The sequence below is a fragment of the Sapajus apella genome, unplaced genomic scaffold, assembly GCF_009761245.1.
Source record: "Sapajus apella isolate SASKATOON/1434 unplaced genomic scaffold, GSC_monkey_1.0 scaffold71, whole genome shotgun sequence".
NCBI lineage: Eukaryota > Metazoa > Chordata > Mammalia > Primates > Cebidae > Sapajus > Sapajus apella.
Window position 1 is genome coordinate 3,702,943 of NW_022437011.1, and position 13,092 is coordinate 3,716,034.

A 13,092-nucleotide genomic window follows, 5' to 3' on the forward strand; every position below is an offset into this window, starting at 1 on the left:
TCCACTGTTAGTCACATGGGCTTCCCTTTGCAGGTAACCCGGCCTTTCTCTCTGGCTGCTCTTAACATTTTTCCTTCATTTCAGCCTTGGCGAATCTGGTGATTATGTGTCTAGGAGTTGCTCTTCTTGTGGAGTATCTTTGTGGTGTTCTCTGTATTTCCTGAATTTGATTGTTGGCCTGTCTTGCTAGGTTGGGGAAGTTCTCCTGGATAATATCCTGAAGGGTGTTTTCTGACTTGGTTTCATTCTCATAACTTAATCTTCATTGTAACCTGTAAGATAGAAATTATTAGTTCCCATTTTATAGAAGAAACAAAGATCCAGAGAGATAAAGTATCATTTCTATTGTCATAGAGTTAGTGAGTGACAAAGTCAGGATTTGAGCTTAGATCTGTTCAGTTCCAAAGTATCTGCCCTATTGTGGGATGGAAAAAACCTGGTGTTCCTGCCTTTGCTACTTCTGCCCTATGCTTGTGGCAGGAATTACCAATCAACTACAGAATTCTTTGCTGTTGGTTCCAGAGGTAACTTGATGTTTTGCTTCATTTTTAATTTTAGATTCAAGGAGTGCATGTGCATGTTATTACAGGGGTGTATTGTAGGCTTCTAGTGTACCCATCACACAAATAGTGAACGTTACGTCAAATAGGTAATTTTCCAACCCTCACCTCTCTCTCATCCTCCTTCTGGAGTCCTCAGAGTTTATTATCTGTCTTTATGTCCATGAGTGCCACTTACTGCTGAGAATATACAATATTTGATTTTCAGTTTTTGAGTTAATTCACTTAGGGTAATGGCCCCCAACTCCATCCATGTTTCTGCAAAGAACATTCCTTCCTTTTTATGGCTGCATAAGATTCCATGGCATATATATACCACATTTTTGATCCAATCAACTGTTGACAAATACTTAGATTGGTTCCATGATTTTGCTGCTGTGAATTGCACTGTGAAAAACATCCTAGTGCAGGTGGCTTTTTAATATAATGATTTATTTTCCTTTGGTAGACACTTAGCAGTGGAGCTGCTGGGTCAAATCATAGTTCTATTTTTCGTTCTTTGAGATGTCTCCATACTGTTTTCCATAGAGGTTAAAATAATTTATGTTTTCACCAAGAGTGTGTAAATATTCACTTTTCTCCACATCCTTAGGTATTTCTGAAACCTGAAAGAAATGAGAAGGCTTCAGGCGGACAAATATATTGGCAAAAATATTTTTGAGGTTAAAATAGAAAAAAAAACACAAGAAAATTAATTGAATTGGAGAGCTTATTGAATAAGCAAATTCTGACAACTTACTGTTTTATAATAAATAATGATGACAAGCATTTATTGAGAACTTAATATGTATGAGATCTTCAGTTTGTGACATTCATAAGCTATATAACTTAATCCTCATTGTAACCTGTAAGATTGAAATTATTAGCCCCCATTTTATAGAAGAAACAAAGACGGTTTCATTTCCAGTCTTCTGTTTCAGAAAAAGGAGTTTGAAAAAGATAGATCTCTGAAAACCCCTAACACAAAATGGAATCTGAAGATCTAATTATCTAGAGAAATGCATAAGCACATGGTAGTGGTGGACAGGTGGGGCTGACAGAAATATTTTTGCTTTCCTTGGTTCCATCTCAGGATTATTTATCAACTCCTGGTTTAGAATTTTAGATTTAGTTTAGAAACTTCAATGAGATGGTTCTGGTTTCCATTTACCTCTTGCCCATCAGGATATAACTTAAGTAACTCAAAGATTAATTTACTTGATATTTGATGCAGCTATTTATTTGTTACCATTTTGGCATGGATGAAAATATATATATACTCCTAGTTTGCATACCTTCAAAAAAAATCAACTTTCAGCTTTTTAAACCCCGAGTAATGTGTTCTACATATTCACACTCTTAACCCCAATCCTTGGGCCTCACTCTATTTTTAACTTTAATTTCCTTGACCTTTTTCTATTCCTGACCTCTGCATCCTTCCCGCCCCTCACCTTTGATTCTCACTCCTGAGGTCACTGGGCCTCTCCTCATTCCCTTGTCTCATCCCGTTCTAGACTATTATATCCTCTACCCCACTCTATCCCTAAGTTGAACTCTTTCTCTGTACTGAGTGATTGCCAAGAATTGGTTAAGTCTTAAGGACGGGATAAAAATTTCTTTTGAGCATATTAATAATGATAAAATAAATATAAAAGATTTGTGTTTATATTCTAATCAAATATTTAAAATGACATAACAAAACACCTTTTCAGAAAAGCATATGTTTTAACCAGAAGAAGAGAGTTTCTGGGTTTTCTAGAAGTGAACAGGAAGAAGATAGAATCCCATATATCATGAGCTCTCTGAACCCATGCTCAACATCCTAAAATTGCCAAATAATAATACGAAGAATTCAACAGGAATTACTTCATAATTTTCATGCTTGAAAAAATTATTTATAGGCCCTTCTTCTTTTTTTTTCTTAATGTAGCATAGAAAAGAATGCACCATAGGGATAATTTATTTTCACTCAGTTACAAAGGACAAAGATCATCAAATCCTACTATAATAGAGCTAGCAGAGACTTAAAAAAAAGTTAGAGAGGAAAAATAAAAAATTAACTTCCCAAATCCAAATAAGTCTGTCACATCAGGCTAGTTCTTCTGGAGCTGAGAACACCTTGCCCCATAATGGATTTTCCATATAATTTCTCCCTATGGAGTGTATTCAGCACCAGCCCAGAATTTTCAAGTGAGCAAAGAGGCTAGGTAGACTAGGGATTTATAGAGTTTCAGCATAGAGTCAGGCAATTACAAGCATTTCATCCACCCCTATATAATGCCTGCATTCCTCCTCTGATTTCCCATGTCCATTAGCTCATGGCACCACTGAATTGCCTAATAAGGTGACCTCTATTCACATGTATCTATTGAGCACTTGAAATGTGGCAGGTCCAAATTGAGATGTGTTGTAAGTGTAAAATATACACCAATATCAAAGACTTAGTACATTTAAAAGTTTATGTTGATTACATTAATAGTTTTGATATATGAAGCTAAATGAAATATATTATTAAAATTAATAATGTTATAATGATTATTTTTAACTTGTAGAAAATTTAAAATTGCATATATGGCTTAAATTACATTTCTATTGGAGAGTGCCACTTTAGAGACTTGTACACATTGATAATAAATTTTCTTCCCAGATTATGGGTACAAGTCTGTGATATAGTTAATTGTCACGAGGTAACTCAATGAACAGACATGAGAACTTACTGGTTTGTGTCTTTGGATGGGACCTAAATAACTGAGAGACAGTTATTCCATTCATGAAAATTTAGAAAGGAGAGCTGGCATGGTAATGAATAGTTAAGATGAAGCTGATTTACAGCTAGTTCAACTTTGTGTAGCTGTTGGCTGCTGGGAAGTCATATCTCCCCACCTCTCTTCTAGACAGTTCTTCTCAACTATGACAGCAACTTAAGTAGAAAAAAAGTGAGCATTCTCTGTCCACCAGTGGGTTTAGCAAGACAAAAGGGTAGAGTTTATTCAGTTTCTGTAAAAACACATTTCTATTATCCAGACAGTGACAAAGAAATCCCAGGAAGGGTGTTCTGCTGAGTTTACTTTTATTGAACAGGCAGTTGGACAGACAGCATTGTGATCAAGACTCTTCAAGGGTACAGACTTGGTGGAGATGTCTTTGTGCCCTCAGATCACAACATCTGGGAGAAAAGAGATGGAAAAGACTGAAAGTCAGTGAGTCCATTCCCAACAGCTCTGCATTGTTTTCCATAGCAAATAAGACAATCTCTCAAGAATTCCTTGTATATACAGATGTGAAGGTAGGTGATTCAGAATTGGGGTTTATTTTTTCCCTCATGGCTTTCAACAATCTTCCTGTCTTCATCCTAGAAGAGAAGATGGGTAGGTTAGATGCTAGAACCCAGAGATATTGCAGAAATGTGGGCTGTATATTTATAGCTGCATCTTAATCAAAGAAATCCATAGATTCCTGCACTCTGCAAATAAGTAACAACTTAAAATCACTTTCCCATTTTATCACTTTGATACAACAAGTATTGAGCACCTAGCATGTACTATGTGTTGAGGTGGACACAAAAATGAACATGAGTTAACTCTGCCTTTGATTACATGCAGGCTTCATGCCGATAAAAAGAAGTAGGCGTCATTAGCACCATTTTGAAGATGAGAAAATTGAGCTTCAGAGATTAGGAACTTGTCACTGTCATGTTAGGTCATGACTTGAATCCAATTCCTTTAACGTGAATGTTTTTCTGCTGTAGCTTGTTGTAGGCCACTAGAACAGAATCAGCTGTCTTCCTTTGCCTGACTCATTCAGGCATGTGAAATCAACCTTCAAAACATTAAATCAATATTTAAAAATATTCTTATAGGGGGTGAGGGCCTCGGGAAGTTTTCTTCCACATAACTGCACATCTTCAACTAGTACCACCTGGGGCATGAGCAGAACTGTCATTCCAAACTCAAACCTCCACTTTATTGCCTACATCCACACCAGAAGGTTTTCTTTGGTTTGAAAGTAGCAAGCTTTGGTCTTCCTGAATCCTTGAAAATCCATCATGAAATTGATAGATATAGATAAGAACAGTCATTTGTTTATCTCACAAAATAATATTGGTATTTTTCTTAATATAGGAATTGCTTTCCAATATAGCAAATCGTGCTTTAATTGAGATAATGCCTTCTTGAGAGTGCTTAGTCTTTAGAATCTCCTGACAACTAAGGAATGGTAGTAGAGCACTGGAAATGAACTCAGGATATCTACATTGAACTCAAGATATTATACTGAGTGACTTTATTAAGTGACATTTTCCCCCAGGCTGACTTTCTGTAGAATGGGAAAGACAGTGATCCCTGCCCTAATCAAATGACTATTGTAAGGGCACAAACAGAAAATGCACACAAACCTCTAAAGAGCTATGTAAATCTTAGTAGTTACTGTATAATAATTATTGCATAATAGGAAGTATTATGTACTTAGTAATCAAAGTGTGGGTTCCAGCATACTCAACCTACTTTCCCAGGAAAGTTGTGACTTCCTGGACTCTTAATCTATTTTTGAGATTCCACTTTCTTAGAGAAACTTTCACCCAGAAATAAAGTTCAGACAATAGTCTTCAACCCCAGTATATACATCCTTACTAGTCATCAGAACAATGTTAGGCCATGACCAATCTGTACTACCTGTACCCAAGATCACACCCTGGAATCTTACACAGGGACCTGAAATTCCATCTGTGTCCAGGACACTTTTAATTTTTGTTTCATTAACTAATAATATAATAATTTCTGTCATTATTAATGCCCGTTATGCAGCTCCAGTGGAAAGTATACACCCAGAAATGGAAGAATGGCACTCTTTTACAACACCTTGCGTGCTGAGTTCTGGCAAGATTCTTCATTGTTTAAAGAAATACATCTTACCAGTATAAATCTATGGCAAGTTCTTTATAAAGCAGTTTTTTTCAAGTTGCCTACACAGCATGAGAGTTACAGGGAAATGTGGTCTAAGGTGTGGTCTATTGGACTGGCATAAAGCTATTTTGACTTTTCTATCCTGAGGTATATGTAACTAGGTGAATTTGTGAGGAAATGTCACAGTATATTCTGTAAATAAAATGGGGAGCAAACTACTAAGAATTTCTATATAATAATATAGGGACTAGAACACAATATAGGGACTAGAGTAAAAGTTTAAACTCTCTTTTTATGAATTCTGGTAAATAGCCAGAATAAAGGTCTTTAAGTGGGTGGTAAATAACTTTGTCGAGTCCACATGAGAAAGATAGGGTCTTTGGATTTCATTCCTGTCCTTGGCTTCCTCTACACTGCTCTCAGCTGCTAATGTGAAACTAGAAAGACTCTAGCTTATGATTCTTGTTTTCACAGTTTCCCATAGCAAAGGTTGTTTGGTAAGTGTTTTTCATATGGCCTTCTCTAGTATTGCTTGACTAAGAGCTCCAAATCTGGCTGAATAGTTTCTGATTCCATTACTCCCAGAGCTTTTTGTGGCAGTGGAAAGGAGCAAAGACAGTGTGAATAATAATAAATAGTATTATTAAGTGTAACTCATTAAAATATTATTTATTAAATGTAATATTATCAAAGTATCATTGAAAATAATTTATTAAAAATAAATAAGCACTATACCATGGTCTGTTTTTTTTAAGTTCATACTTTGGACTCTTCTCTTTTTCTAAATTCATACTTTTGTCTTAGGCATAATAATAACAGTGCCATTAATTTTTCTGACACTGTGTCAAATGCACAGAAGCCAGTCTTCATTGAATATTTTCATAGCTCATTGGGGTCTTTGGTTTAGAGTATTTATGTGATTTGCCAAAAATCTCATATATGAAGCACAGTAAAATTTGAAATTTGAAGTCATATTTATCTGGTAACAAAACATTTTCTCTTATTTGAAAATTTCTATTTTTTCACATTATATACCATCTCTCTGAGGATGACTATTCAAATACAGTCATCAGGGAGAATCTTAAACTCAGTAACATATGTTGAAACATCCTTTCAGGGGTTTAAATGAAATTGATCAACTTTTAATTCTGGGAAGTAATTTAATACAATGTAAAGTTCAAGAATATGGGCATTATATAGAAATTGTTTAAATCCAGCTCTGTCACTCTCTGACCTCTCTTGGACTCTGTCTCATCTTTTTATTGAAAATCACAGAAAATAAAACCTATCCTGAACTAAGTAATGTTATGCTGGAGACAATGCTCATAAACAGTCTATTAATGAACCCAGTAAATAGTTTAAAATATTAACTGCTACATTAGTTTTACTTATTTCAGTAATTAGTTATCCTTCCAGTGAAAAATGTGACCAATTCTGAGTCACCTGACCTAGTGTCACCTTTCTAGCCAGAGAAATGTCCATTACTCAATGGAAGGGAACAAAAGCAGAACCCACTGCTCCTCACAACATAACCATGGAGCCTAGCCTACTTGTGTACTTACAGATGTGGGCATGCTGGCAGTGGTTGTTCCTGGGGTGCTGCTCTCCTCACACTTCCCTTTACTGCGGATGTGTGTATTTTTTTGGCGTATCCTAAAACAGATCAGAGGATGCTTCAACAGTGAGGAAATTCTCAGTTATAATAAGAAAATAAATAAGGACCAACGTGCAGGACATTTGGACATCAAACCAAGCTGCATTTAGAGGGAGAATCTGGGATCTCCATTCAACTATTTTCATTTTCAGTAGACATCGTTCAGGCTGTCTCTCTTCTGCTCCAGATTTATTCCCTAGCTCTGGACCTATTCTGTCACATTTCGTATACTTACATATTCATAGAAAATATTGGAAATAAACTTGCAGATCATCTGGTCTAAAGGAGATCTTACATTTATAGATGAGAGAATCAGATCCCAGAGAGATGTTTAACTATATTAAGTACCAATAATATGATTTGGAGAATATAAAATATAACAAGACAAAAATGATACAGTCTGAACTGTATTGTTGGAATGAATCTTAAGAAGTATGAATTTTAATACTTCTTACTGGAGAAATATTATGAATCAGATATGTACTTGTTTTCCTCTGGTGATGGGAAACTCATTATCTATCAAGGCAGTACAATGTGTATTTTGGCATTGCTTACGTTGAAATTGCTCTCCTATAATTTTCTCTAAAGCCTTAGAAAGGAATATTGTTTCTTCTTGTCTCAGATAAACTGATCCTTCTTTATAATATATACTCCCAACTCCCTTAGCCAAACAAATTATCCTGAGGCATGCTTTCTTAATATTTTCATCATTTCAGTTTCTTACTCTAAAGTTCCCTTAAATAGATCATTTTTTATGGGTCTATAAAGTTGATAAAAATGTTGAAGAAAATTATGTGGCTAATTTAGGCCCTGACATTTACAAGAAAGAGGAATTGCAGGATTTCTGACTGGAAATATGATATATATAGAAATGGAATTCCTGGACAGTTATATTTATTCCTTAAACAAGAATTTCTTAATCCTTAAAACCCTACAAGGTCTATGGATGAATTTCAAGTACTCCAGGTACCAACGAATATTATGTGTGTGAATTGTTCATATCACATAATTTTTAAAAAATGTTCTTGAAAGGTTACCTTTCTTCATATCGTCTAAGGAATCTTTTGTCTTTGAAAATTTAAGGAACTACTGTCCTAGAAATAACAGTAGGATAGTGAAGAAAAAAATAACTGTATTTAGGCCCAAATTAATAAGGCCAAAATCCTGTCTGATCTACTTCCTAGCTTTATAACTTTGAACAAATTATCTGGACTCTCTGACCCTCAGATTAACCTTCTGTACAATAAAGATAACAACATTCCATAGCAGCATAGCAGTTTGCAGGGATTCAGTGACTGAAATGTGAAGGTGCCCCCCTTATCTATAAAAGAAGGATTATATTCAGATTTTATGCTCTTAAGCATATGACCTGAGGAGTGCCTTTTTCTTTTTAAATACTTTTCCAGGATTAAAAAGCAGGATATCAGGGAGTCCTATCCTCATGTTCTGGCCCTTGCTTACAGCGTCCTAAGAAGGATAAAGTAGCACATGAACTGCAGTGTAGGTCTGGGGCGAGGCGAGATGGAAAAACCAAGCTTTGTCACCAACCTCTCCTTGAAAGCTGGTCAAATGGAGGCCAGAGGAAAGGGATGCACATGGAGTCAGGGAGAAATTACTTAAAAATTTCAGAGAGCATTTGAGCACAGAAGAAACAACAAAACTAAAGCCAATAATAAAAGTATTAAAATGAATCCCTTGTGTTGAACGTAAAATAAAAATATTTTTATATCTAGCAGTTCTTCTCAACCATCTGTGAAGTCAGAAGCTCAGAGAACTGTCTCCATTTCTCCAATGACGGGAGTAAGATTCAGAATGAGATAATATGCCTCCAGATAGTCATAAATATGAGAGCAGACATCAGATCAACCATTTATTTATTGTGCTTCCTTTTGTACAGTGCACTTTCCTTTTGCAAGGTACTACTTCTTTCAAGAGGCAGGCTTAAAGAAATGAGAAATCTGTGGCTATCTTATAGGCACAAGACATTTTAGATATCATATGCTGGGCTGACTTTATATAGCAGTAGTTCTCTACTGTTTTTCTCCACTACACACAGAACAAATGATGTTCACACTCCCATGAGTGTACACAAGTTTATACCAATATTCTGCAATTTTAACCCCACTATTTTTTTTCTTTCTCTTCTACTCAGTAAAGCATATAGCAATGTAGCTAAGCAATGTAGGTAAGCAATTTGGGGAATAACCTCAAATCTTTTCTATTTTACATAAAAGTAACATAATTCACAAATTTTGAATTTTTAAGTTCTATGATGAATAAATTACTTGCTACACACTCCAAATTTATATCAGTGCATTACTATGGCTTAACACTCTAGCTGAGAAATTCTAAACTGGAAGATATGATGGGGCAGCTTGAATACTTACAGGTTTTCATGACAGAGCATACAGGGATTGTTGTAGGTCTGACCATCGTCACCACAGACAGGCTTTAAATCCTTTGGACAAAGATAACCTATCCTGGGCAATACTCGGTACTCTTTGCACATCTCAGAATCCTGAACAAGCAAAACATTAAGCAGACTTACTTGCTGACATTCAAGGAGAGCGATGGGCTTGAGAATACTTCTTGAGCTCCTTAACCCAACTCGAATAAATGGTTGTGAAAGGAGTGTGGTATAGGTTATACAAACTAAAAGATTGCTTTTGCATCATATTTGTTGGATTTAACTTTCTGAATTTGGCAATTTTTAACTAGACAAGGCAAGTAAACAAAGGAACAAGGAATAACAAAACTTTAGTAAGGCAAAACCTCTTTATAATACGTGACACAATTATCTGTCCAAAAGAAGAAAACCAGGATGATAGCATGCTAGAAATAATATTTGCCTTTTTAAGTGAAGGTACAGGTTGTATACAGCCTAGAAAGGAAAGAATCGGAGGTAAATACCCATAAATTGCATGACTTTTTGTGTCCTAGCTCTACTACTAACTAAAGAAATGACTTATCTAACTTTTCGCAGCCTTAATTTTCTCACCTGAAAATCGTAAATAATAGTAGTTCTTACTTCATATTACTGCTTTAGGGGATTAAAACAGGTAATGCATATAAGTTCATGCTTACCACAGTATCTGTCACATACTAAGTGTTCAGTAAATTTTAGTTGTCAGTATGTTTGCCATGGTAGAATATATATGTATATTTTCCATGTAAAAGAAGAAACATATTTGTTCTTTGTAGTTTTTTGAAAGTATGGGTTTAGTGATTAATGATAATAACATGAACTTGATTAATTTTTTAAAAAGGCAAAAGGTAGAGCCAAAATATAAAAAAATGGGTTCAAAAGCTAATAAGATGATGGAAGACTTAAATCCAATGGTGTCAGTAATTACATAGAATATTAATAACTAAGTACTTCAGTTAAAAGACAGAAATTATCAAACTGGAAGAATGAAAAGAATCAACCATGTAATATTTATAAGAAATATATTTATAAGTAAAAGGATGAGTCCTAAATAACTCACAATTCAAAGTAATCATAAAATTTAGAAATTAATTGAATCACAAGGAAAATATAAGCTATCAAATCCCGGCACCAAAGCAGTAATTTGGGGGTAATTTATAACTTTAACACATATATTAGAAAAGAAGAACATTCTCAAATGACTTACCTAAACTTTTACCTGAAGAAGCTAGCAAATTATGAGAATAGAAATTTTTTTAAAATAAATAATAAAGAAGAGAAATTGATGAAATAGAACACACAACAAGGCAAAAAGTTAGCTGCTTGAAAAGATTAATAAACTGATAAGCTGTTGGCGAAATTGACCAGAGTCAAGAAAACACATATTACCAATATTAGAGATGAAAGGCCATCACTATATGAACTATAAATATTAAAAGGATAATTTAGAAATGTTATGAATAACTATATGCCGAAAATATTGACAATATAGATGAAATTAATAAATTCCTTGAAAACTACTTACTGAAAACAGACACAAAGAAGATATAGAAAATTTGTTAGGATTATATCTGTTAATATTCATTTCAGAGGAGTCAAGCAGTGTTTGTTTGTTTGTTCCTTTCTTTTGATAAATGATTCAAACATCTAAATGAATTGCTTTAGGTTGTGGTGAGTTCTCCATATTGATATAAATATTCATGGAGAATTCAGATCAGTAACTTATATGAATCTCTGGCAAAGGTTAGACTCAACCAGGTATATATCCATTGTATCTTTCAGGTAGCTGGTGCTATAATGTTCAAAAGGGACTACAATGTTTCTCAGTCTCTCTCTCTTTTCTTTTTTAACGTAATATATCAACTCAACAAATTCTGTTGACTCCACCTTCAAAACAGACCAAGTATCTAACCAGCTCTCAAGAGCTCCACCACTGCTAAGATGCTGTAAACTAACATCATCTCTTGTGTGAACTACTGCAATAGCTAACTAGCTGTCCAGCCCTTGCCTCCCTGCAGTGTTTTCAATAGACAGCAGTCAAAGTTATTCCTTTAAAACGTAAATCAAATTATATTACTCTTCTCAAAACCTTCATTCAGAATACTAGGTGAAGTCTTTAAAATTGTCTACAAAATCCTTTATAACAAGCCCTCCCATTAGCTTCCTGACTCCCTCCTCTACAACTGAGGTAGCTGTATTTCAACAACACTAAGTACTTTGCTATGTTTTCTGCCTGGAATATGTTTTCCTCAGATATACCTACGGAATCAATACCCTTACATCTTGCTGCAAATGTCACCTTCTGAAAGAGTTCTTCCTTTTATATGCCACTTAAAATTGTATTCCCTCCACTCCCCATCTCAGAGTTTACTGTACCATATTTTTCTGCCTTATTGCCTCCTTGACATTATATTTTTATTTATTCATATTATTTATTCTATCTGCTTTTCCAACACACTATGAACTCCATGTAGTGAGTGCTATCTGTTTTGTTTATAGTTATAACCTAGCATACATAAGTAATGCCTGGAAAAATAGCAGGTTCTCAATAAGTATTTGTAGACTGACAAACAGACTGCTGCCTTGATGAAATGATGACTAATGAAAGATTTATTTCTCCAAAAGAAATCTCAGCTTCAAAACAGATTGTAGATTAGGAGGGAGAATGAGAGGGCTACTGGTCATATCTTATTTCTTGCTGCTATCACAGATATGATCACTTTGTGATATTTCATTTAGCTATTTACTTGGATGTGTGCATTTCTTCTATGTGACTATTATACTTCAATAATTAAAAAAAGAAGCACATATTTTGTGAATAGCTCTTCTCCATGTCTTTGGATCCCTGATGTAGAGCCCAACTTACCAGAAATATGTAATTAATGCATAGTTCATGTATGTAACACATCTATTACCCTAGTTGAACTGGATGAACAATTAGGTAAAATTTATGTTGGATACCTTTCTTTCTCCTTTTCTGGGTCATCGGCCTAGGTGTTAAAATCCTCCTTTTAGGGCCCAATCTGAGAATCTGCTTGATGATCTCATATCCTCTTTGCTTCTTTCTACTCCTCATCTTGCCAAGGTTCTACAAAGTAAATCCTATCATGCTAATGTAACCATACTTACATTACTGATGACTATCAGCAGAGAGAAAGAGAAAGAGAGAGAGATGGGACCTTGTTCTGTCACCCAGGCTGGAGTGCAGTGGTGCTATCATGGCTCATGGTAGCCTCGACCTCCTTGGCTCAAGCCATCCTTCCACCTTGGCCTCCTAAGTAGATGGGACTATGGGCACAAGGCACCATGCCCAGCTAACTTTTTTTTTTTTAATTTTTTGTAGAGACAGAGCTTCCTCATGTTGCCCAGGGTGGTCTCAAACTCCTGGGGCCAAGGGATCCACCTGCCTTGGCCTCCCACAGCGCTGGGGTTATAGGCATGAGATACCACACCCAGCCCAGCCTATATTTTAAATAAGAAGTTTTAGCTACTGCGAATTGCTAATTTGTGGAAATCTACACCTGTGAGCATGCTCAGCATAGAGTTCTAGGATGTAGAAGTGGATTTGGTTGG

General features: G+C 35.3%; 1 protein-coding gene across 2 annotated transcripts in view; it reads right to left on the reverse strand.

Annotated features, from left to right (window-relative positions):
* Positions 1-3,497: 3,497 nt before the first annotated feature.
* Positions 3,498-13,092, reverse strand: part of SPINK5 (serine peptidase inhibitor Kazal type 5) — a 68,472-nt gene continuing 58,877 nt past the window's right edge. For both annotated transcript variants that reach the window (XM_032250298.1, XM_032250297.1), the window contains 3 exons: positions 9,482-9,612; positions 7,003-7,093; positions 3,498-3,891 (listed from right to left, as the gene is read on the reverse strand). In XM_032250298.1, coding sequence (XP_032106189.1) covers positions 3,835-3,891; positions 7,003-7,093; positions 9,482-9,612 — 279 coding nt within the window. In that variant the 3' untranslated portion in view covers positions 3,498-3,834. The remainder of the gene's footprint in view (positions 3,892-7,002; positions 7,094-9,481; positions 9,613-13,092) is intronic.